Source organism: Nesoenas mayeri (assembly GCF_963082525.1).
Source record: "Nesoenas mayeri genome assembly, chromosome: 1".
Lineage (NCBI taxonomy): Eukaryota > Metazoa > Chordata > Aves > Columbiformes > Columbidae > Nesoenas > Nesoenas mayeri.
Window position 1 is genome coordinate 92,170,665 of NC_137541.1, and position 27,481 is coordinate 92,198,145.

The 27,481-nt window shown below is 39.1% G+C and overlaps 1 protein-coding gene across 1 annotated transcript in view; it reads right to left on the minus strand.

Moving 5' to 3' along the window:
- The window catches only part of EPHA3 (EPH receptor A3), a 228,572-nt gene that overhangs the window by 71,175 nt on the left and 129,916 nt on the right, over positions 1–27,481 (minus strand). Inside the window, exons 4-5 of the mRNA XM_080346111.1 lie at positions 4,945–5,100; positions 4,131–4,466 (exon numbers count right to left, since the gene is read on the minus strand). Of these exons, the coding sequence (XP_080202237.1) occupies positions 4,131–4,466; positions 4,945–5,100 (492 nt within the window). The remainder of the gene's footprint in view (positions 1–4,130; positions 4,467–4,944; positions 5,101–27,481) is intronic.

A 27,481-nucleotide genomic window follows, 5' to 3' on the forward strand; every position in this document is an offset into this window, starting at 1 on the left:
GTTACTTTCTCATGCAGCATCTGCAAAGCATATTCAAGTCACATATGTTCTTGATGCAATGGCCATGTTCTGCACTGGAAAAACCCCTCCCTCATTGTTGTAAACTGATTATCCAGTAGCACGATTGTGTTGTCCCTTCCAAATGTTAGTCTTTCTTCAGGGAATTCCCTGTTTCCATCAAAAACCACCTTGGGCTCTAGTGTGAGTTTTAAGCTTACTAGAGCCCTAAGGCAGCAAATGCAGAACCACCCTGACCTGGACTGGATGTCTTTTGTGTTTGGGTTACTTATAAAGTTCCAAGGAACAGACAAATTTCTGGTCTGTACAGATCAATGCATTTTTAAAAAGCCTATAAACTGTGGTCAGAAAACCTGACGAACCAAGAATATCTGTGTCCAGACACCTGACCACACTAGTGAGAAGCCAGGCAGTGTGGCACAGCTGTTGGCTGTCAGCCTCTCTGCGCGGCATGTTCACAACCAGCACACAACTCCAGGGCCACCCAGTTCTACATCGTCCCCCGTAGCAGCCAGTGACCCTTTCTAAACAGGGCTGATTTGTGCCATTAGGAGATAACATATGTGTGGTGCAACATAATGGCGTGAGGTGAGAGCTTTCTTCCGGCAGCAGCAGCAGGCTTCCATATAACTCAGAGGGAGGTGTATCAGGTGGCAGCTGAAGGCATGCATTAGAGTGTAATTAAAGAGGATGATCAACAAACTAAACAGAAATGAAGGGTGAACTCTTTCATGTTTATAAATATGTAAAGGGTGAGTGTCACGAGGATGGAGCCAGGCTCTTCTCGGTGACAACCAATGATAGGACAAGGGGCAATGGGTACAAACTGGAACACAGAAGGTTCCACTTAAATATGAGAAGAAACTTCTTCTCAGTGAAGGTGACAGAGCACTGGAACAGGCTGCCCAAGGAGTTGTGGAGTCTCCTTCTCTGGTGACATTCAAAATCCACCTGGACACATTCCTGTGTAACCTCATCTAGGTGTTTCTGCTCTGGCAGGGGGATTGGACTAGATGATCTCTCAAGGTCCCTTCCAGTCCCTAACATTCTGTGATTCTGTCTGCCCCCTCTATTTTCACACCAAAGACAGAAAGACTTACAGGTGTTAGAAATATTGCAGTGTCATACCTATCTAGCTATGTTTTGCAAGAGGCTTTTTTTCAGAGATCCCTGCTCATTAACCTTCACTGGAAGGGAAGGAAAACAAAGTGCAATAAAAGGGCAGCAAAACTCAGGCCAGCCAGCTGGAAGAAAAAAAAACAATCAATTTTCCCAAGTGATTCCAATTTTCCCTCCGTTCAGGTGACTGGATCTTAGCTTTACAACAGTTTTGTACTATAAAATGTTTATCTTTCAGAATCTGAGTCTGGATGTTTCAAACATGACAAATAACAATGAAGCACATATTTCCTTTACTTTTAGCCTACATTTGAAAACTTTCCAGGAAAATCTTCTGAAGATTCTTATGGATTCTAAAACTCAGAGTCATTGTAAAGGTATTAGCAAATTTTTCAGCAACATTGAAGGTGACCCATTTTGTGAGTGTATATATCTACGTGTATATGTAAATTACAAATATGTGTATGCATGTGCATATATGATGTGTTTATGTACAAAAATGGAGATGCTATGCAAACTGACTGACTCAACATATCGGTTGAATTTATTTTAACACACTCTGGCAGATATCACAATTTCTGCATTACAGAAAATTAGTACTATGCACGTTCTGATCTATGAGGCTGGTGATGGATTCGTAGGCAGAAATGAGCAGGTGTACAGTGAGGAACATGTAAATAAAAGTTCGTTCAATTTTCAGCAGACCTTTGGAACTCAGAGACACAGAAAACATAATGCCAACCAATGCCTTTCTTGAACAGAGTTCATCTGAAGTAAAGATGTACAATGTCTGATTTTTACCACCAAGAGAACAGCCACAAAAATCACATTTTTATCATTAGAAAGTAAAAAGCATTCAGGCTCTTGGAAACCCACATACTTGAAAACCAGTGTTTTGGGTACGAGAGGAACATTCTGCAGAACAGCTTTCACTAAGCTGGGATAGGCCCTGACAGTGCTTGAAAAAAGCACAGGGATACTGAAAATCCAGGATTAAAACTGCAACTTCACCATGGCCATTGTGAGGGCACAGGGTTCCCAAATCAAGGTTAGTTGAATATAATTTAAGGTCTTCAGACTTTCTGTCCCCACCCAGGTGTTTAAGTATGACATTAGCTAAAAATATGCTTCTGGTGTGTCCCTTTTGTGATCTAACCAGGAAAGGAATGCAAGAGAAATCACATTTTTGTAATATACTCTAAACAATTACTTATATACAAATTTAAGGTCTAATTTTAGCAACTTTAGAACTTCCAAGGGAATTCTAGTATAGTAAACCAATTGGCGTGATGAAGAGATAGCACAATTAAGCCTGTAGCAACCCACACCACCTAAAGGTACTTAAAGCAATAATGTGCTATGCATAAACATAGAAAACACATTGCTTAAGCCACCTGTGGGTTGCATTGAAGAAATTTGCTATTTCCAGAAATGCATTGACTCTGCAATGTCACAGGAACTATTCTTTCCAAACCAAAAATCAAAATCCACCATGTATCATGGTAAAAAAGGCTGCCAGCTCCAGGGCCTGGGGAAACACACTGCAAAGCAGGAGGCCGCAGCAGAGGAATACCCATCACTGATCCTAGGGAGTTCATTCTGTGGAGTGTCCCTTGGTGATTTTTAACTGCTATGGTGATGAACAGGCTGAAAGGTAATATCTCTGATACAAAAAAAAAAAGAAGAAAAGAGAGCAACTAAACAAAGGCTGCCCAAGCTGCTGATACAAATATCCAAGAAATGTAACTATAACAGTAGTAAATTCTTTGGAATGAACATGAGTGTTTCAGAGCTAAAGGTAATGCCTAAATGAGAAAGAGGTCATGAGAAGATGTTTCAACTGGGTAATTCACCTCTGCCTACTACATAGTTGGTCTTTTAGAGCATTTGGAAATGTAGCAACTGCTGTCAGGAAACAGTCCGTTCTCACATTTTTATCCTTCCCACTTAGGCTTATCTGTGATCTGAGGACAAGAGATATATCCTGTATAGTGAAAAGCATTGCAATAAGATAGCACACTAGGAGAACATCTACTGAGAATGATGTTAACTTGGTTTGTGCTTTGAGGAAGACAGAAATGTAGGTATTTTGGGGACAGGGTGTGGGATGGGAGGAGGTGGGAGAAGACTTGCTGCACACACACATGCTTCCAGTACAGAGCTTTCTGATGGTGAACCACATGGAGAACTACAGAAATTTCAGGATCTAATGTTTCTTTTCATGGGCAAACATTGCTCCTAAACAAATGGTACCGAAACAAATGCTCGAGAAGAGTCTAGATTCTTCACGTCTCTCAGATAAATGAAACCTTGTCAAATGAGAAGCAAATGGTAGAATAGTGCAGTGGTGACAAAAGCTCTGATCTGATAGTCAGGGCATACTGCTGTGTTCACACAAGGCCTTGATGACTTTAATAAGTCTCCACAGAAGGAGAGCAGTCCCTTTGCACACTATCAACTACAGCACCAGGACCTAATTCAGTATTCAGCTCCACACCCCCATCATGTTGGCAATAATTCAGAGTTGGTGAGACAACTTGTAAAGGAAAAAAAAAAAGAGTGTTTTAAACCTCTGTAATTTAATGTTAGCTTTTTATGTGTCTAACATCAAAGCATTTTTTCACTTCCATTTAATCAAAATTAATCACTAAGATTACTACAGTAATTTGTGTTGGAGATTATTGAAATGAGTGTTTTATTAAAATCTGGTTTTATTAATAAAACACATTCTGGCTAAGGAACCATGTGAGCCTGCTATTAGAGACTATTAACTGGGGACTGGGAGTTAATCATAACAGTCATGCTGCCAGGTCCTTTGACAGCAACACACACTGGGTTTGTTTCAGCTTTTGCTTTTACTAGCGTATTCAAGTCAATTAGTTACCTTAGCACATGAGTGGTCAGAGTAACTCCTGTAAAACAGGGAAAGGCAACAAAGGTACATACATCTCAGTAGTTCTGAACAAAGAAAGGGTAATCAGAAAGAGACTCACCAGCCTGATTAGTTGTGATGCTGACAGCAGCAAATTGTCTGGAAAGCATACTCAAGTCAGATACCCCATTGACTGCGTCAATCTCGAAAGTGTAATTGGTATGTGCCAAAAGGTCCACTACTGTCACCGTGGTGTTGGTGAGCCCAGTCTGACGGGGTAAGAATCGCACATTGTCGCTACACGGCTCACACATCTTGACATTTCCTCCACATTTTTTGCAAATGATGTTGAAAGTGACATCTTTCCGACCTCCAGTGTCAAGAGGCCAGCTCCAGTCCAGGATAACAGAGGTCTCATTGATGTTAGAGATAACGTTTCTTGGAGCAGATGGTGGTCCTACAAAAGGAAACATGAAGCAGAGGGATGAGATTTTCTGTAGTGCTTTAAGATGGAAGTGAAAAGGGCCCAAAAATACAAGAGTGAAAAACATAAATAACCAAACTCATCTAGTTATTTTCTATAGAGACTGCTGAACCATTTCACTGGACTACAGACCTAGACTATCAAAGACCATGTTTTCTTATAGACAGACAGTACCCTCAGGGTACAGTTCAGGACTGAGGGCTGGAAATATTGATAGCAATTTAAAAATCCTAGATCTCCATCTTGAATCTGATAGAGAATAAGAAGGAGAAAATGGAAATAGAAAGACATAAACCCAGCACACCAATTTTTGGCAGCCTGTCCAACATGTAAGAAGACATGGCAGGCAGTGATGGCTGACTGCAATGGGACGTGAAAGGAAGCAAGCAAGCCGCTGAGATACAGATGGAGGAGCAAGAATGACAGCCCCGAGCATAATGATGCTACTCACTGGTGCAAGCCATGGATGGAGGATCTTTCTCTGAGCGAAAGTAATTCTTTTCACACCTGCAGTTCAGAGATGCTTCTTCGTAGGTAGAGCTGTGGGGTGGGCATTTGGCACACTTCACGTTGCCAGCAGAGGCTTTGTAGAACCCAGGTCGACAAGCTGCAAAATAACAGGAGCATAGTTTTAAATTCCATGGACATCTCCTCAATTTTAACATGTGACTTTGTTACTGCCCTGGTACTTATCCATATGTAGATCACATTTTTGGTGATGTTTATGGTACAAAAATATGTATTTTTCTCATAATGAGAAGGCTGAAGGAAATAAAACCTCTTGGTAGAATTAAGCTCTTCATGCATCAACTTGGATTTGCATTTAATTTTTCCTGGAAAACAAAAGAGTCTATTGCACCACTAAGAAGAAACATCTTTATGTTATATCTGCTTAACCTACCAAAATTTTGGTCCCATCCTACATAAGGAGCCAACTTTATCCTCTCTCTGCTGCAAAGATTTGCTTACAAGGCCACACTGATTGTAACCTGTGTCTGTTCAGTTTAGCATGACTAAGCAAGCCAAAACCAAGAAAATAACCTGAACAGTCAAAGATCTATTCCATTTCTGAAGGACCAGGCATCAGGCTCAGTGAGCTGCTTCTGACGCTGAATGAGTATCAGGAACTTGCACAGTCTTTACAAGAAGGATGTTTTTTACATTAACCCAGTGCCCTCGGGATGGTGCCTGCACCCACAAAAGCTGCTTCTGACAATCTCTGGGTGGTGGTGTTTCATTAACTTTGACATGCTCCTTCTGTTTTGGCTCCTGTTGCATTTTAGAATGATTTGGGGCCATGTTTGCCTCAGAAGAAAATGGTCTTTGAATTAAGTTACAGAAATGAACAATTCAGCAAATAGTTTTTTATGAAAAACCCAATGCAGTGAAACAACAATGTTGACTTCTTTCCACTAAGGTGATATCACCATCTGAAAATAAGAGGGAAAAAAAAAAAAAAAGAGACCAAAACCAGATAAGAAACAGCAGACTCTACTTTTCTGCTGCTGATTTACTCCAAGACATGTCTTTCTCCAAATAGAATTTACCAAGTAAAATTATTCTGGCTGACACTGGTCACCGACAGGTCCGTACTCATACGTACAACAATCACACACAGACAACGTAATGTAAGGGAGTACATCTTAAAACACCTTCACCTTTTGCTACGATTTAGTTCCACAGCAAGCACTGCCTAACACACAAGCACACTACGAAAATCACAGCATATTCTCATTGCCTATATAACGTAAAAAAAAAAAAAAAAAAGAGATATACAATAAAAACCATGACTTCTTTTTGTGTTTGGAGCCCAGACAGTCAAGTTTAGATAAAATGGCCTTGGACCTCTCACTGATTTATGTACTAATTTGAAGCCAAAAAAATGGGTTCACCAGTCTTAGCCTAAGCCTGAACAGGGACACACTTTTCAGTTTTGCTTATGAACTGATTCATAAAAGTAGCATAAAATCCAAGATACAAGGTGTGGTCTTTTCCATTCATTCATGCACTGCCCAAAAAGAAAAGTGGATGGGCAGCCTGAGGTGGAAAAAAAATCAGAATATAAATCTCACCATCTTTGTGGCAACGGAGAGATGGAAGCTGCAGCATTAAACTAGATGTTCGGTTTCTACATTATCATCCATAATTGAAACCCTAGTTGAATATCTATGTTAGGCAAATTTGTTGATTAGTTCCTGGTGTCAAACACCTGAGTGAAACGCACTGACAAGTAGAGAGAAAACAAACCCCTGTGCAGTCATATGCCCTGTTCTGAGACATCTTAATAAAGAAAACCCTCCTCACACTGCATTGAACAGCGTGAGAAGCATGAAACATTTCAGAAGGAAGCGCTAATCTCAGCCACTCTTCAGCACTTCACAGCCCTGGCAAACCGAGGCGCCTGGCTGCAGCTGCTGCCTCCGACTTCCATGCTAGCGAAGCAGCTGGGAAAGACACCTCCTGCTCCAAGTTCTCACTCGCGAGCCCTGAGGAAACAATCCCAGTTTGAGCCTCTGAGGCGTGGGCCCAACAGGCAATTTGTGGAAGCAGAATTGCTAAAAATGACCTTGTGGTGAAGTTCACAGGGCCTAATGCCAACCCTTCCCAATCTGGCGCATCCTGTCCTACTTCAGCCAGCATTGCTTGTGTTTCCATCTCCTCCAAGGCTGCAAGGGTGTTTGGGGATTTCTGTTTAACTTCAGGAAATATAGGAATCCTCAGCCTCCTCAAACACCTTAATTAGGAGAAAATGCAGCAGGAAACAGTGTTGGCTTTGCTGGTGTTCTGTTGTTATTGTTGCAGCCTTTTAAGACTCAAATCTCATTCCCTCCCAAATACTGCCCCATGATACATGTGTGGTACCTAAAGCGAGCCTCTTTTGGTCTCCAGCTGACAGAAGAGGCTTCAAGTGATTCTGCTGTCTCTGGGCACAGGATGGCCATTCCTGGCCCTAAGAGAAACAGCCAGGCAGAAAAGAACGGACACCAATCCTGCACAAGTAAATAAGCAAACTCATCAAGAAACAAACACCACACTACCTCTGTCCAGATATTTACACAGCACTTTCATCAAAACTTCTCAAGGAAATTCACTGCCAGGTAGTAAAATCAAATGGTTTCATGTAACTATATCTACTCACCTTGAAGGGACTTTTTTTAAATTTATGGGCAGGCATACACAAGACAAAGATGTATTTATGAATACATACAGTATAATTTTTTAAATTTGTCAATAATTTTATACACTAGTTTAATGTAAAGAGTGGAAAAAGACTAATAACCTAAAACTGAACCTTTGGCACATGGTTGGTCTTCCTACAAAACAAAATTTCCACTGCTTATTAAGCCTAATTTATTCGTAGCATTGTGACACATGGGTAATTCCTTTACAGGATGGAACTACAGTAAGACTGTTTATTTGGGACACTTTCAAAGCACCTACCACCAACATTTTAATAAGACAATGAATTTAACATAAGTAAACAAGCTTGTGCAAGAAATTGAGAGATTTTGTGGAGTGAAGAAGGCAAAGGACAGTATCAAACTGATCCATTCATAAAAGCCTCTCTCATCCCTGAGATGGAAAGCCGTAGATCTCATTTAAGAAAAGGTGGTGGTAGTATAGGGCCAGAGAAAAGAAAGAAGAAAGAGGCCCATGCAGGAAGCACACTGGTAACAGGATATCAGTCATCATCTTTTCTGGAGAGGCAGGGATTTCATCATTTTGCATTTCTGCTGTCGCAGTACACAGTGAGCAGTTGGAGCTGGAGATGAGCTGATCCCTGGATCCCTGCTGCCTTGGTGTGCCCTAGTGAGAGCATCCCAATCTTGTGTCCTCCCCTCTGGCTGTCTCAAGCTTTCTGTCCTTGTCTGTCAGACCAATTTAAGATTATTCACAACTGTTGCCCAAAGGAGAAAAAAAATGCAATTATACTTGAAATTGATGCTTGAAATGGGGGGTGCCAATAGAAAATGTTGCCAACGTACTTACTATTCTTTTCCTGGTCAATTTTTAATTTCGATATTCAAGAGAAAAAAAATGAAGCCTTTACTTCAAAAGGCATTCATTTTTTTAATGCCAGAAAAATTGGATTACATGAACTGATGGAAGAAAGTTTGGCTTTTTGAGGTGAATACGAAAGCTTTGGTTTCAGTCAGGTTGAAAATAAAAGGACTAGCACACAAAGGCTCCACAGAATCTGTAATTTCATCACAGGAACCAGCTATGAACGGCACATGCTGCTTCTCAACATTTTTTTCAAAAAACTAAGGAATTTTATTTTCCACTCACAAGGAGGAACAATGCAAGGGGAAATAGATGCAATGGGCCAGGAATAAAAACCTTTCGGTAAACTAAAAGTGAGTAAGGGAAACCTTGAGAGTTTCTACATACGTGATATAAACTGTACAGCAAGGTTGCTTCTCTTTAAGAAGGTCTCCTCAAGTCAGATGCCCAATATCTGTTGAGCCTGGTAACCCTTGTGATAACTCCAGCCCGAAATATTTTAAAACCATGTGCAGTCTGATTTCAATCTCTTTTATTTGAGTGGAAGCCACACTGATGTTATTGAAGTCACCTACTGGTAAGAGTTTCAGAACTACAGTTGTCCTCATTACTGTATGAAAATAAATTTCCTTATGCTGTAACTGATGAGTCTGTCTCAGAGACAGAAAGCAGGGAAAATTATTTCAGTGAAAGAAAAATAAATGTATGTAGCAATACATGGTAGTTACTGCTAAAAGCAATCTTACTGTCCTTTCAACAGTAAAGTGAATTTCAATTCTGTTTGACTGATCTGTTTGAGATTAATATATGCTCCTAATTAAAGGTTAAATGATTTATTCAAATTTTAATTAATTGTAAATTAAAATATAAAGTTGTTAGTAAATTGGAGCATTTTACTATTCAGACCCTGCAGCCCTTTATACACAAAATGATATCATCAGTTCCCAGCTGTAAACACCATCTAACAACCTGAGCCTTTGCTGTCTGAGCAGAGGACTTCCCAGCCCTGGTACTCCTGGCCTGACAGGGCCCATTTCCCTGCACAAGGTCAAAGCAACTCCTTATATGCAAAATGAGCCACACTCGCTGGTCCTACAGGAACTACAGAAGCTCTGCCTTTTGTGCTCTGAATAGAGCTGTGATGCTCCGAGACATGGCCCAAGTACCTCAATGCACTGGGAGCGGGTATACGCAGCCATGAAACTGGGTGTGCAACAGGCAGCATCCACCAAGCAATTCAGCGTTTCCTCCTGTTGTTCCTCTGTTGTTCAATAAAACAGCCCGAGGGTGAAATGCCACTGTGGCATTAAGCTACAGCATTTGGAAAAGAAGGGAATTCAGTCATAAACCTGTATAGCTCATGGATACCTTAACCTTTCCCCATCACGTGCAACACAGATGACAGCAACCCTGGAACAAGCCTCCTGTCCCTGTCCCCTGCAGAGAGGACAGGGAAGCATCTCCCACACATGTGGTCCCTGTTAGAGGGGTTTTGCAAGCTGTTCCCTGTAGAAATGCCATACCAATGAGCAGCAGGTCCTTATGCTGGGCCTGAAGCCACAGGATGACCTTTGGCTGTGCAGGTGTGTTGGGAAGTGAACGCTACTGACTTGCTCACCTCGACACCCATGTAGACCCTTGAATCTTTGCCAAGTTCTCAGATCCCTTTTAAAAGCATTTGTACAGCTCTGTTTTTTTCTCACTATGCCTACTATGGTCATGCTCTGGAGATGCCAACAGCACTATGTTTATCACCAGTAACAGGATTGCACATTCACCCACCCACAGATACACATGGGCATACAAAATGAGAGGTAACACAGTTGACAGCTTGTGAAAACGGATGGCATAACAAGTAGCATAGATGAACCTTATAAAACTCTCAAAACCATTTTATTGCCCTTGGGTGAGTCATTTCTTTCCCTTGTACTTGTTTATATCTTTGAGAAACAATAAAAAGGTGAAAATTTTGAATAACTTTAAATGAAGATTTCAAAACTGTTCATTTCACACCTTTGTCACAAATCATATCCGGCTCTACATCTTACTCTTGCTAAATTAAAAATAACAGTATATAGATATGGTAAGGTTCTGATTCAGATATATGAAGCATAGGAAATGAAGGTAAAATTCTGCTGTGAATCATCCTGCCCTCAGTTTATATCAGATGTCATTCACAACATTGAAAATGTCTCATTTTCTCCTCTCTTGTTCACTACAGCACCTCCGTGCAGCAGGAAACAATGCTTTATAATGTAGGTTTTGTCCAAAATCCCTCGGAGCAGGGAAACCATCTTCAGCAGCTCCCATTGTCCATTAGTATATGAAAAGCCAGATAACTCATGGCATTACATATTTATATATCCTCTCTCTCTCCTGGGCTTCTAGGTACCTTCTTGCAAACACACTTAGCACAAACAGGCTTCTAAAAATTACAGTGTATTTTTCGATTCTTATTTCCATTGAATTCAAGGCAAGCTTCTTCTCACCAAATCTGAATAAATGGTAAGATACCACTTAATGGAGTACGTCTCAAAGCTAAGTACTACTCCTTACAGTGGAAAGAGAGGTAAAGGGCTGAATGTCACAAACACTTTGACAAGTCCCTATACCTGCTGAGGAAGAGGAAGAAGAGAAGGAGGAGGAGGGAGGGGCAACTCAAACGCTTTTCAGCAGGTGGGGATCCTCAGAAAAGTCTACTGCACAGACAAAGGATGCTTTCTTTTTGCTGGGATGTGGTGCTGGCATGTACATGTACTGTGCTCAGGGGAGGAGGGAAATAGGATTTAGAAAGACTTTAGTGAGGGTTAAAAGCCCTCGTCGGGATGGATCTCATTATTGTCAAGATAATAAGATCCCTAGGAAGAAGTTAGGACATCAGCTGTCCTTTATTACCCATAGAAGTCTATTCTGTTTGTTGGGGAAAAAAAACTTAAAATTATTCTTAGCATTCTTTGTATTCTTATATTGTCTTACCTGTCATCTTCAGCACACTATATATAACACCTGAAATAATTACAAAGCAGGTAGTGCTGGGACCAGCAGCAGAAGCAACCCAGTCATTTTTGCTAAGCTTTATAATCAAATCAATAAAATCTCACATTGCATTTTCTGTACCCAAGACATATTTTTTACTATGAAAATGCAGTCATAAAATTAAAATTTGCATTTTAAATGCTAAAGTGAATTCCCACCACTCCTTTCATTATTAGCTGTGTGATAGCTCTGGAAAAATTAAACTGTTTATTACTATAACTTATATTTTGGGGGAGAACCATTGCAGAAGGAAACATGCATCGTGTACTTTTGCATCTCTAGACTGGAAAATACAGTAATCAGAGCCAAAGCTGCTGACAGAGTTGAAGAACTACTGCAGCTGTCCATGGCTAGAAGATATCAACAATTAAAATGGGTGCAATTTCTTTCCAATCACTAGGCTGCCTCCAACTGTCAATAATCTGCAGGCTCAGGAAATCATCTCTCTCCTCTCCACTGTTTCCTACCCCGTCAGCCTTTGTGCCAGCAGGATGGACTGTGCAGTCTGCATGGCAAAAGGATTCAGCTCTACGTGACACTGAAATACGTCTAGAAAAACACTCTTCGGAAAAAGCACTTCTCATTTTTTACACCTGAAAGCTGCTACTATCACAAAAACTATATTCAGTAGTATTTAATCTTACTTATAAATAAATTTTTGCTTTTTCCTCCCAACTTCATTTTTTATAGTGATCTGTGACCTTAACATCTTTTAATCAGATGCCTTTTAAATTGGCTTTACTCCCAGGTCAAGTCATTCAACAGAAACAATTCCTGTTCTTTGTTTAATAACTCTTACTGGCAGACATATTAATTATATGTACATAAGAGATAGCTTTATCCTGAGGGAATAACACTGCACCTTTCAACTGCAGTCTGTACTAGCTCCACGTTATGCCTTGCAGGCTTCTGTATCTCTTCTTATGAAGTGCATTACAGTTGTGATTGCTAACAGCAATATTGTTGAAAGTGCAATGTCAAAGATAGGTCTAAAAACCAGCATTAGAGCAAAGATGTTCTCACTTGTGGATACACAAATACTTTGCTTCAAAATGCATAAGACATTTCAGCTTATTTGCAGTTTTGGGCAAAATCTTTCATTAATAGGAAAACATTGAGAACCACAGCCTTGATTCAGACTTAAAGCAAAATAAACAAAGTTCTACTTTAATTCTACTCATACTTAGTGAATACAAGTATTTAAACAGGGAATTTAATAAATCCATGTTTATAAGCACTGTCTTTCACTTTTCCTAAGCAAGATGTTTTCTTGAAGCAGTGTCTGGACACACTGGGATCTATTACGCTATAATTTTGTCAAACAAAGAAATTCAATGTTCTGTTTATTTTTAAAACTTAATTTAGTCCACATAGAGATGAAAAATACCTTCCTAATTCAAGAAGCATTGCAAAAAAAAACCCCAAAAAACTAGATTAAAGAAATAACAGAAAAAAAACCCAAAATAAACCAACCAAACCAAAAAACCACCCCCCCACCTCCCCCAACACCAGCATCAACTTGAACAAGACAAAAAAAGGTTATACAAACACACACACAAGAAATCTGGAAGTTTTAAATGACCATTTGGCAAGGATAAAAAAGACTAATTTTCCTTGAACTGAAATTATACTATGTACTCCTCAAAGGCAAACTAGGTGTAGGATCCCAACAGCTTCAAACGATAAACGTTTTCTAGCATCAGGCTGAGAGTGCCATAAAGGGATAACCATGGTACCGCTTTGGTTTAGACTTTCCTCAAGCTCCCTTCTTTATGCCAGAACTTAAAAAAACCCAAACACACACAAAGAAGAACAACCAACCCCCCACTCCTCACAGAGCAAACCAAACAGATCCGGTAGACATGACAGGCTCTGTCCCACGGGACTTAAACTCTTGGGAGGATGATTCCTCTCCCACTCAGTGGAAAACTCAAGACAGTGCCTGGTAATTCTCCCAGGCTAGATTTAGCTAATAAGTTAAAAATGACTTTCATAACCTGGAGATGTTTATATAAATCCCCTGTGCCTGAATGAGGCCAGATTAACAGGTGAACAATATGAAAGGTAGTATGAATAAAGAACAACAAATGAGTTAGCAGACAGATTACATCTAGCCCTAGCACTTGCCTTGGTGCCCACCTCACATCTTATGGTAGCACTATATGAAAGCGCATTTGCCATCCCTCATTATCTCACCTGCAGCCCTACAACCTAGATTTTATTTCAAAGACCTAGAAACCAAGGTTCAATATATTTGCTAATTTATTTTCAATAAAGGTTAGGGTTGTACTGTCCTTCATGTAGAACAGCCATTTTTTTTTTGCTAATTATTGGTCTCAATGAATGTCTCTGACATTCCTCTCCAGTCAAGGTGGTTGAGCGTGAAGTGAAAAAATATATTCTTCCTTCAGTTTACCTTCAGTTTACCTTCAGATTTGACAGCCATTTAGCCAAATGGAAGTATACTTGGTTTTTATTATGAGACAGGGAAAACAGCTGCTCCTGATGTAATCTCTCTAAGCCATTCCTTACCTTAGATCTATCATTAACTTATCTTCTCTGTGATGAACAATCACAAACTTTTCAATCAGCTTTCATAGGAATATCTTCTATGTCTTTGGTTATACTCATCTCTAGTTCTGCAGTGTCATTTATCAGGTGGAAAATGCTCTCAATATTTTCATAAGACTCCTGATGAAACAGATTGATTTTTTAATATATATATCTATATATATATTTATAGATATATATATCAGACTATATTTTATCTCTTAGTCCCTGTTTCTAACATATTCGGGGCTTTGTTTTGGTTTTTCTTTCCAGCCCTCCATTGACCAGGCTTACCTCTCCAGCTGTCTGTGTCAACACACACATCTCAAGCCAAAACAGTTAATTCAGATGTACAAAAACTCTGCATTTTCTCTATGTCAGTGAGGGAAGATAATTTTCTATTTACTGAGACTGAATGTTCTTTTGCAACTTCCCACTCTCGTTAACACATATAGGAGAGTGTCGTTGTCCCCATTTGGCAGGTGAAAAAATTAATGCAGAACAGGCTCTGAATCAAATGTTATTTCTTCCACTGACAACTCCTAATCAAAATGGTGCCTGGTGGGCTCCGTGATGCTACAAAGAACTGAGCCCAGCTCCCCAGTGACATAGGTCCACTACTGCAATTAGCACAAATTAGTACTTTTGTTAGTAGTCTCAGCAGAGCTGTCAAATTAATTGGAAAAGAAATTTAACAAATGCCTTTCTCCTTAGAGATATTCTTGCGGGTCAGGGTTGAGGCATATTGGTTGAGCAGTGTGGGGGAAGCTTGTGTTCCTTACACCTTTGCTGAACTTGTTTTGTTGATAAAAAGAGAGTACTTTTATTTCTGGAGCTGTTAATCAGGTACCTGTCACAAGTAGTCCACTGACATAAAAAAGACAATCAATTTTATAACACAGAAATATTCCAGCTGCTGGTAAAAAAAAAAGAAAAAAAAAAAAGGCTCAATTAATGTTTAATGGCCAGTGGCTAGAATATCTATACATTCATTGTTCATGAACTCTAATTTTCTCACACTGCAAATTTAGTTCTTCTGGTTTATCTCTAATTTGCAGAGGTATCCAAAAGACAGTACACTGTTCTCCCTATTTTAAGATATTTCTGAATTCAGCCACTGGAGGCAAGATATGGCAAAATGCATTTGTCTTAAGGTTCAGGAAGCAATCACTGGAGATCTTATACTGTCCTTCCTTACCAAAAAACAAAAAAACAAAACAAAAAACCCCACAAACAAACAAACAAAACAAACAAACAAAACCAAAACCCAAACCAAAACAACAACAACAAAAACACCACCAAAAAAATAACCCTCAAAAAACCCCACACAAACCAAAACAAACCAACAACAAAAAAGTTGGCATTTTTAATCGCTCGGATTAACAGGAGATGAAAAGCTAAAATTGTGCTGCTATGCCTCATTCAATGAGGGCCACCGAATCCCTTACTGTTAGCTTCTCTGCCAACCACTGACATATTGGTGCCTGAATTCACTGGGAGGTGGCGCTGGGAAAGAGAAGCTCTTAAGAAGAGAAATGGTGCTGCAACAGCAGGCACTTAAACCTGTCTGAAAAAATTCCTGTGGTTTAAACTGCTGTCATTACTTGCTGACATAAGTCTGAGATGTAATTTAGTGTATCAGAACAGAGTAATAATTTGTAACATCATATAAGAAACAGTCACTGCTTTGCTAGTGATGCTGTTAATACCACTTAATGGGTGCATCTACATGAGTGTTTTAGTTCAGATCTGGAGAGCACTTTCAAAGCAAAATCGTGGTTCTCCCCTCTTGTCATGATCTGGTTCACACAGTAAAGTGTCTCCAGAGCACACAAATAGGTATAGTGGATGATGCAATCCCTCCTACAGGGAAGTCTACTGGACCTAACTAGGGATATTCTGCAGTAAAACATGCTGAAATGTTTATGGTATTGAAACAGGGAGTGGAGCATCTCCCTTATGAGGAAAGGCTGAGGGAGCTGGGCCTCTTTAGTTTGGAGGAGACTGAGGGGTGACCTCATTAATGTTTATAAATATGTAAAGGGTGAGTGTCATGAGGATGGAGCCAGGCTCTTCTCAGTGACAACCAATGATAAGACAAGGGGCAATGGGCACAAACTGGAACACAAGAGGTTCCACTTAAATATAAGAAGAAACTTCTTCACAGTGAGGGTGCCAGAGCACTGGAACAGGCTGCCCAGGGAGGTTGTGGAGTCTCCTCTGGAGACATTCAAAACCCACCTGGATACATTTCTGTGTAATCTCATCTAGGTGTTTCTGCTCCAGCAAGAGGATTGGACTAGATGATCTTTTGAGGTCCCTTCCATTCCCTGACAATCTGTGATTCTGTGATACCAAGTCCTTAATGCTACTGATCTTTTCCTATTTGGCCACACTACTTGCTAATGCAGACTTCGCGCATGATTACCAGTTTTCAAGTATCTCAATGCAGTCAGGATTGCTAAAATGGTTAGGTATTTCCATGAGAACAAAGAAAAAGCCCTGGTAATGGAAAAAATAAAGTATGATTTTGTTATTGGAAAGCCATTAAACATATGACCATAAATAAACAGAAATTATTGTCTAGTTTTTACCACATTTAATAGAATGTGAAAAAGGCACAAAGAGAGGTTTCACTGATTACTAGAGAAAGGCTTTAACTAAGGAGATGAAAACATTATGGCTTCATCATCATCATCACAACCTCTTTCCTTCATGTGCCTTTTTCACTGAGTGTATTTTCATCCTTCCAGTGGAAAGCCTGAAAATTAAACAGTTACGGCCTCTGGGGATATCTGCACGCTGACAATCTTCTTCTCACAGCTGAAAGGAAAAGCCCAAGGCTTTCGCAAAACTATCTAACCACTCAAGTGCAGTATTTATACATTGTTTGCTTTAGCTTTTATCTGGACTTCCTTGGTACTTTGCCTTTTTAGAAGAGAACTGTTAATTACTTAACATGCATTTTCTAGGCATGTATTAAAAACGTCTAGCTTTGCAGGGTAAGCAATTATTCGCTGAACAAAAACCCAATTAAATGTAAATTAAAAAAAAAACCCCACAGTTCAGCATTTTTATTCACTAGCCTGATACCTATGTGAATTAAAGGGGGGTAGAATCTCAGCTGCTTAGAAAACAAAGAATCTGATGTATTGCATCTTACATGGCATTTGCTACAGAACTGAATCGCTGCTTATAGTAGGGAAGCTTTATAAACACTAACAGTAACGAGAACTCAATATTCTTCAACAGCATTCACTTTGCAATGCAGAAAATTCACTGGAAGGGAGAGAAAACTAAGTTTCCAGTATTGCATTCTGCCTACATTTTCTCAAAATAAATGATACTGTGTGCTAGTATAAAATGCCACACATTCAATTGACAGTTTTCAATTCCACTGAAGCTCAACACTAGTAGCAAGGTAACACCACTGCATTTTATGTGGAAAATAACTGAATAAATGGATTAAAATATATTTCATGACTCTGCATTGTATTATACAAAAGATTTTGCTGTATAGACATGATACTATTTTCTGACTGAAGGAAGAACATTGTGAACACAAACTATCTAACTTCACAATTGTTTTCATTTTCATTTTTCCACTTCTAGCTTTAAAAATTCAAAAGCAGGAACCAAGGAGGCTGAAAGAACATACAAACCCCTCAAAAATTGAAAGCATGAAGGTAAATCCGCCGAGAGACAGGAAATGCTGCATCTCTCGGTACCAAATGATGGAGAAGAAGGGTTGTAGTCGTTCCCTACTGATGGCTCTTCCTAATGCTATAGGAATATTCCCACCCATTACCAATAGAATCCTTTGGAGTTGGATAAGACTGTTGAGCCATACAGTCTGAAGTTAAGTTGAAACTATTTTTCTGCTTCATCTTGGAAACAAGGAAGTCAAGTTATGGCTCGTCACTTTGCTTATCAAAACTCTGATCAGAGTTCTGTTTCTAAAAGATGCATTTCACTTCTTCTGACCAAATCAGGTCATAAAACCCAATGGCATGTTTGATAATGAAGTAAATTATATGGTAGGATATTGAACTAAAATTGAATCTTACTGGTCAGGGCAATCCATTGCTGTCTAGATTATAGGTGATATATCATCACAGTGATGTATATAAAACACAGGAAATTGTTGCATATTAATAGAATAGTAGTTTAATCAGTCCTCTGAAGAATAACCAATATATTCATATACAGACATATTTTGATCTGGTTGTAACTATAGTAAAAGGCCTATATTTTATCATTTAATAAAAGCCTTTTAAACCTTCTATTACGTACAAAAATTAAAACAAGTTACAACCATAGAGAGTAGAGTAAATCTCAATACAATGAAAAAGGTTTTCTTTCTTGGCTGTCACATATTGAGTATTGTATTTAATTATATTATTTTAGAGAACACAAAACATCTGGAAAGAGGCACTCTGCATACTCTAAACATACAGCCCAATAGTACAAAATAGCACATAAAACCAAAAAATATCATGTTTGTTGTGTCCATGAGACTGTTTGTTTTATTGCTAACTGAAAAATCAAGTTAAATCAGTTCAGATAACTGAAAAAAAATATTATTTGCAAATTGCTTTTAGCAAAACTGTAAGAAAAGCCTAAATCCTCTGTTCCTTTTTCTTCTACCGCCCTGTGTGCCACACAAGAAACTCTCTCCCTGCCCTGATTCTCATAAATTTCATTGCAAAGCCTGGGGCACCCAGAGGTTCAAGACAAAACACAGAACAGCAAAAAGGTTCCTGACTCAGTAAGTGGTTAAGTCTTGCATCCATTACTAACTATGTCTATTTCTGAGAACTTAGGACTGATAGATCAACATCTACACCTGAGGTAAAGGCTTCCTGGCCACAGCTGGAGCTTACAGTCCCATCCTGGGATGCTGTGTCCATCATAGGCAGGAGCCAGCTTCTCAGGCAAACTGCTGCTCTGGTGTAGTTCATCCAGAGCCTGCTCAAGGATGCCAGCTTGGGAGACCACTAGACTACTAGAAGAGCTTACTTGAAATGTGTCTTTCTGCATATCCATGGTTCAGCAGATCATGATCTCTCATTTCACCACCAACACCACAGAATAAGTGTGTATGCCAGTTGTAAGCATCCACTCTGCAGTTTTTCTCCTAGTGGCTCTGTTCATCAGACAGATTAATCCAGTTAGTTGAAGTATACTAGAAATATCATAACAATAAATGTAAAAACATCCATAAACATGCTTTGCAGCCAATATAAACCTCAGTGCTGATGTAAGTATGTAAAGGTTTTATACATTTTTTTTCTTGCTCCTCTCCTTGTTGCCTGTGTTGTATGTCAGATTATATGTATAGAATGAGTAATTACAATAGGTAAGTATAACTGTATTTTGAAGGTACTGTCAAAATGCATTACTGAAATGCCATATTAGAGCATAACTAATCTGAAATGATCTCCCAGTAACATGAATGTCACTAATACTGTGGTGCTGACATCATGAAGTAAGACTGAGACAGCTTTCCACAGATTTAAACTTGGCAACACAGGTTCAACATCAGGCCATAGCAGCTGATCGAGCACTCACATCCTCACCTGGCACCAAGAAAAAGGCACACACAATCCTTCATTTCAGCTTGTTCCCATCCTATAAATGAACTGTGCAGTGAACCTCCTTTGGACTGCCGTCAATACTGACAAAATTCCATTATCTGAATAACGTATGTCCAGCAACATATGGGCAGGTAGCTTAGTCCAGTATCACCACAATCTTCTCCACTGCTCTGTGCCACTTGTGACAGGGATTATGAGCTACTGCATTCAGGGACACTGATCTGCACTGACCAGGAAGCCAGTCACTTTCAGATACAACTACAGCTCACTTTCTAACTCTTCCCTAAGAAGGAAAACTGCTTTTACATTAGGACTCACTGTTAGGGAATATTTTGCTATTTTCCCACTTCTTCTCTCAGTTACAGTGAACACTGGGTTAAATGTGTGTACAGCAAATACCTGAAACAGGCTAACAGCAACAGGCCTTGTTATTCTTGATGAATAATGTAACTTAAGAGCTGTAATACGCACAACTGATTTAATAGCTGCCAACAGTCCCAGTTTAGAAAAGACTGATGCAATGCTTGTAAATTTGTCTTGAATCATATTAATCAACCCCTGCTGCTACCCTGCAAGCAGTTGGAAATGTTACTGCCCTGCCTGCTCAGTAGCATCCTCCATTTGCTTTTCTATATCTGCAACAAGGGTCCTCTTACTCCTATCCTCAACTTTTCAGAAGTTACTCAGAGACTGAGACCACCACAATCAATTCAGTAAGAGACTCTCACCCAACTTAATAGGTGCCCACTTCCAAAATTCAGAAGCAAAGATTAAATTCAGTGGATGGTAATGAGGAAGAAGGAACAGCACTTCCCAGAGCTGGCTCTTCTAATGAACAAAGAGGGACACGTGGTGCACTTTCTGCACATCCTACAATTCTTTCAGTCTCAATATTCAGGGGAGAAACATAATTACCTAAAATTCACCAGAAGAAACATCCAGCTGCCTAATGGCCAGGGGCAGAAATGCTAGACTTCTGGCTTGTAGGATGATTTGTACCTGCCATATTTTGTATATCCACGCTACTGACATCTCGGAAATGAAAGCTGGTTTCACAGACACATGAGTTCTTAGAGAATTGAAACTGCTGTTACCAATTCTTTCTACCCTCTTGAAAATATCAGCTGTTAATATCACATTACCAAGTACAAGATTTGCATTTAATACTGTAAATCCCCCCCTGCTCCCCTCTACATGCACTCTCCAAAGTCTCCATGAGGTTTGGACTTCATTTTTACCTCATTATTCTTACAGAGTCTTTTCTCCATCTTTTACAACTGTGGCACAACAAAGTTGGAATAGGAGGTAGGGCTCAGCTACCAGTAAAAGAACTTGTTCTAGAAAAAGCATCTTTCTCCTAAAACTCCTGGATTGTAACGTGCTTACCTCATAAGGTTAAACCAACATAATTCCATCCTCTGCAACACTTCCAAAGTGGTGGGGGAGGGAAAAGAAAACTCTCAGACATTAGGAATGCTTATCCATGGTGGTTTCATTGTGTATGGCTAATGTTCAACTATTTTAAAAAAGCTGTAACAGCAGCTATTATAGAACAAAACCAGCCCATTTTCCTCTTGCATCTGAAACATGTGGGATAGGATACTGTGGACCTCCCTCTCCATTTTTCTTTACCCTTCGACAAATTCAGGTTTTCCTGCAAAGAGAACTTTCTACAAGAAAAGATTTTTAAAAAGAAACTTGTGGCCCTATCCAGAGCCATCTTTATTAGGTAGTTTCCATCCCAGAAAAGCATTGTACAGCCAAAACAATTTCAAAATTACCACTGTAAGCAAATGTTAAGTTGAATTTTCTACTGGATCACAAACAGAGAGAAAGAAATATTAAAGGACATAAAGAAGATAGTAGAAAATAATCATAAAGTAACAACAGGAGGAGAGAGTAAATACTTTTTAGTTAGCATTTTACCCATCTAATTTCTATTATTTTCAAATAAATGTACTACCTCAACAGTCATTCGCTCTAAGGTACCATGGTCCAAGTAAAAAGTAGCAGCTGTGTGCAATATCTAAGTAGTATCCTTCCTAACATACAGAAAAACAGTTACTATGATATTTTCATAGCCAAATATACTATGAATTCCAGATTACTAAAATAACTCAGTTTTACAAGAGCCCTTGAAACAGTTCCAACTTAAGCAAGAGGAGAGTTGGCCTAGATGAGCTATGAGGAGTCCGTGTGATTATTCAGTCTTCATGTTCACTACATTTAACATTGGCTTTTTGGGGATGGACTCCCAGAGATGAGACAGCAGAGGGACACTTAGACACTGACAAGTTCAGTGGTGACAAGCTTGGAGTGACAACGTGGTTGTTCAGAGCAGGCAGCAGCAGTTTTAAATAGCAAATTAATATGTTTCAAGGGTTGTGCAAAACAAGAATAATTTATGACGAATTGGTATCAGGAACACTTTTAATCAGCCATGATCTGAAAAACCTGAATTCCTACTAAAATTAATTGGAACTACATTTGCTTTTACCTAGCTTGATTTTGACTGCAGGAATGTTGAGCAGCAAAAAGAGATTAGTAGGGGCTTTGCTTTGTCTATAGCTTTTATCTCTCTAATTATATACTCGAGACTGGGAAAATGAACATAAGAAATGATGGAAAAGTTATAAAAAAGTTATTATACAGGCCAGACTTTTGTCCACACATAGAAAACAGAGTCCAGATCTGGGTCCAAGAGATTCCAAATGATCAGCTACTGAAGCAGTGAATTAGTTCAGGGGTGAATAAAGAGAAAAGAAAATATAAAAAGAAGAAGGGTAGCTGCAGAGACAGAATCTCTCCTCTGGAAAAATGAAAATCTTTTCCAGGGGTGATACCAGTGAAAGGGAACATGATCAGATTATAAATGATAAATAATGAGTCAGCTGCCTCTGGGACGAGACTGAAAGTCTTCTCAAGATACCTGCCTGCCCATTTTGATGGCCCTGCAGTAACGTCTTCCCTTACTCTCTCCCACCTCAAGACAGATCCAGGAACTTCTTGGATGGGCCTTTAAAACCAACCAGAAAGAAATACTTTTGTATCATCACATATTCACAAGTAGAAAAACAGACCACAAACAAAAAGTACCTAAGATTGATCACTGTCAGAAAGAGGACAACAAACTAGAAAACCACTTGTCCCCATCCATTCCACATGGTAGTCCCCAGATTTTCTAGAATTACACTAGTATAACTGGATAAAGTATCTTTTTCTCTTTCAGCAATTGCTATAGAAACATCCGCATATCAATATTTTTCTTAGCTATATTTTCATATTTTAATCTGAATTGCATTTTTATAGCCAGCAATAAGACCACTTCTCCTTAGCAGCAGCCGAAACATAATCCTAATGGATACAAAATAATAACTATTGGTAAAATAAATAAATAAATCTTTCAAAAACTCCTCACCTTTTTTTTTTTTTTTTTGGGGAGAAGGAGACAGGCGTTGACTTGGGCTATGTTTAGAAACAGACAACAGAATTCAAACATGACTGACTAGCCACGTTATAAGAGGTTATCATACAATCACAGAATGTCCTGAGCTGGAATGGACCCACAAGGATCATTGAGTTCAACTCCTGTCCCTGCACAGGACAACCCCACAGTTCACACCATGTGTCTGAGGTTGTTGTCCAGTCTCTTCTTGAACACTGTCAGGCTCGGGGCTGTGACACCTCCCTGGGGAGCCTGTTCCAGTGCTCCACCACCCTCTGGGGGAAGAATCTTTTCCTCCTGTCCAGACTAAACCTCCCCTGGCACAACTTCCTGCCATTCTCTTGGATTCTGTCACTGGTCACTAAAGAGAAGAGATGAGCACCTCCTCCTCCTCCCCTTGTGAGGAAGCTGTAGCCACCATGACATCTCCCCTCAGTCTCCTCTTCTCCAGGCTGAACAAACTAAGTGACTTTAGCCGCTCCTCATACAGCTTCCTCTCCAAACCCTTCACCAACAGCCCTCTTCTGGACACTCTAAAGTAGTTTTATATCCTTTTTATCCTGTGTTGCCCAGAACTGCACACAGTGCTCCAGGTGAGGCCGCACCAGTGCAGAGCAGAGCGGGACAATCACCTCCCTGCCCGGCTGGCAATGCTGTGCTGGATGCACCCAGGGCACGGGTGGCCCTCTTGGCTGCCAGGGCACCCTGATGGCTAAGAGAAATAGCAACTGCATTTGTGCATGTTTTTTGCCTGGTATAAATATGAGACTGTAAAATGCACTTGTATAAGCTGCTTTCATCATTTACTCTGGGCTACAGGCATGGCAGATACTCACCCTTCCTCCATAGAATGACTTATTCATAGAATCATTTTGGTTGGAAGAGACCATCTTGAGACCATCTTGAAGTCCAACCATTCAAATCATAGAAACATGGAAGGTCTGGCTCAGTAACTCCAGTGCAGAGCTAAGCTCTAAGAGAACAATCACGACCAGTATTTAACAGGATCTGCAAGAGGTATCATCAGATCCAAAGTAATTCAACCATATTACTGTGTCCTGTGTTGAAACATTTAATACAATTTTATTTTGTTTTGCTGATGCTAATCACATCTCAGGTAACTATAAGAAAAAGATGGACCACCTAATGTGTGTATTAACTTATTTTAGTTCCATGACTGTAAATCTCTCTGCACATGTTTTACTTAACAGTTGTTTATATCAGCTTACCTTAAGTAGCTTCTTAATCAATTCCAGTTAAAACAAAATTAGCCTGAAATTAAGCAAGGATCTATACAAGAGTAGCACTAGCTTAAATAAATCAGTTTCAAACAACAATCTCACCAAAAGCTACACAGCTTGCCGATATACTAAAATACATATTAGAAAATGACAGATACTGGCATTTCTAAAATTTCTGTGGGAAAATCCCAATACACACTGGAAAGGGGCCAAACACATAAAAATTCTGCAACAGGAGTTTAATTATTTAATTCCCAAATTTTAGGATAGGAGTGCTGAGTCCCATGTTGTCCTGTTTTTCCATTCTCATTGTCTTTCCACAATAGCATCTAAGGACTTCTCTATTTTTTTCGCTTTGCTTTCTTTACTTAGTTGAGCATTTCTTGACTCTTCTTCCTCAAGTCAGTGTCATACTCCTGTGAGAACTCTCATACAAACAGTCTGCCCTAAGCTGGTCAACCTAGTGTGCAAAACAAACCACACCAAAACATCAGAGTTGTGTTCTCATTATGCTTTCCTTTTCGTTTCACCTATGCCATTACAAGAATAATTTTTTGTGATTTTTCAAAAGGCTTATTATCACATAGATGCAGCAGAATATTTCCCTCATTTTCCAAAGAACAACTTTTAATTTTCCTTAGAGGTTCTGACTAGGAAGGATTTCCCAGTTGTCCTACAAATGAGATTTTCAAATTACAGTTCCCTCTAATGTGCAAGTCATCCATCTAGCATTCTTATCTTGAAGCTGTTTTACTTAGTGCTTTATTTCCTTTAACATCAAGTTTGGTGAATGTAGCTCTTTCTAGGATAACTTCTAATTTGGACAATTATTGATTTCTGTTAGCTTTATCTAGGATGATTCAAATGGTGCTTGTTAACTCACATTTGCTCAGATAAATATGAGCATATATATTTATTTACTTGTATAAAAATACGTTTTTTGTATATATAAGGAGAAATGTATAAGTACTAATAAATAAATGTGTTAACGTTCGTTGTGTTCTTATTAGGAAGAATAATGCATATACTCCACTATTTACTGCTTTATATTCCTGAACATAAAATATTAAAAACTTAACACAATCATCTTCACTGTTAGTATGCTGATTTCCTTTAGCTATCTGCTGTTTAATTAAACATAATTGTTTGAGTATCTGAGATACAGAATTGCCAGGCATTACTAAGAACAAGCTGTGGTACTCTGAAGAAATTTATGTTCTCTTCCACATAAAGCTGATTCAAGCAGCAGACTACCAAACATATTCCTATTTCAGAATAATATTTTTTTGGAGTTCAAGATTTCTATTATCCTGAACTGAGAGAAATTGCCTACTGAGTTCCAGCCTGTCACATCTCTTTAGAAATATTCATTCATTATACAGTTCTGAGACCTACAACTCTTGAGGCTGAAGGCTGCTGCTACACATGACTGGAGCTGGGCCCAAGCAATGCAAAGTCCCTTTGTCTTCCCACCCACTAATTCTGTGCCACCAAGATTAAGATCTAACACAGAATAAAGGTAATAAAAACATTCTCTGGTTTATTTTACTAGTGAATTTTGGTATTCTTAATGAATGAGAGAAGAAAAAAAAAGAGCAAGAAAGAGAAAGGTGACGAGTTATAGTGAGCTGCTAGAATTTTATTCAAATAGAAAGGATTTGACGCATATGAGCCACTGAATAAAAAGGAAAACGGCCTTTGGAAAACCACTGCCAAAATATAGTATTAGAATCTGCAGGGAAAATATTTCCTGAGATAAAGGGCTAAGCTAGCAGAAGCAGCACATGCATTGACTAATATGAAAATAAATATGACCATATTTAGAGACATACTGGAACATCATCAAGGCAGTATCTGAATTCTCCAAGGACCACTAGGCAACTCCAAGGTTATTACCGATTCCCATAAAACGTCACGAGTTAATGCTATTGCAGATGTGTCAAATGCAGTGGACAAGACTAGATAAATAGATTTAAAACTTTGGTAAGTCTGTATGGGATATTTCAGAGAAATCAGGGCTGCAGAGAGAAGACAAGCTAACCAAAAGCAGACAGTACTAAATAAGGTAATAAATAGTCATGCAATGGGATGCTTCTGCAGAAAAAAGCCAATACGGGGTTGGTATGTAGAATGATGTGCTGATTCAAGATCATACTTTTGAACTTCATGTAAAACTAAGAATGAAGCTATAACTGCAGCATTTACATACTTACCCAAACTTAAAAAAATGCTGTTGCATTAGGGAGAAGACAATGAAATCTCTGTTTTGAAGTTGAAGAAAGAATACTCTCTCCAGGCATGCCCAATCTTTTACCCGGTATGTTGGAATAATATGGTCCACCTACCCATTACCTGGTGGTGAAGTGAATGTGTACAATGTTTACACTCAGAATGCCCACTAACTCTGTCTGGAAAAGCATCCAGAAAATGTCAAGTAACAAAATGCCACATTTGTTTAGAAAGTCAGATTTTTCTAAAAGCGGTTTCAACAGCTAACCAGAGAAAAAGAAAAAAACTGCTAAAATTTAGCATAATTCATAAAAGCCTAGGAAGTATTCACAAAAAGTGAGGCAAGTGCAAGAGAAAAATGCCTGTAGTCAAGCAACTAAAGCTAACATCTTAAAAGATGAAAAGGAAACTACTAAAACAAATAGTGTAATGATTTGGCAAAGGAGATTCTGAGATCACCATTTCAAACAGGGATTTCAAGGTTGGATGTGACAAACAACTACTGTAGAAAACTAGCACTGCTATCATGTAATAACCCAAAGTTCAGTATAAAATGACTCCAGAAGCTCTTTTTCAGCCGTAATATATCTGACTCTTACTTTCAGCCTTTGCCATGACATGATTATGTTATAAACAAAGAAGTGTAATGACCTTGCTCCCTGTCAGCCATTAGACAAGCAAGTGTAAGCACCAAATGCTGAAACGTAGTTATGACCCACATCTTGAGAACACGTGTTCTGGGACCTTGGAGTCTCCTCTTGCAAAATATAATTTAAATGACTTGAACAGCTTTGTTTTTACCAGCTAAAACTCAAGTGTCTTGGCAGAGTGGTTGAGAAACATTGCCGCAGCACTTCCCTACTCTAATCCTGGCATGAGCAACTG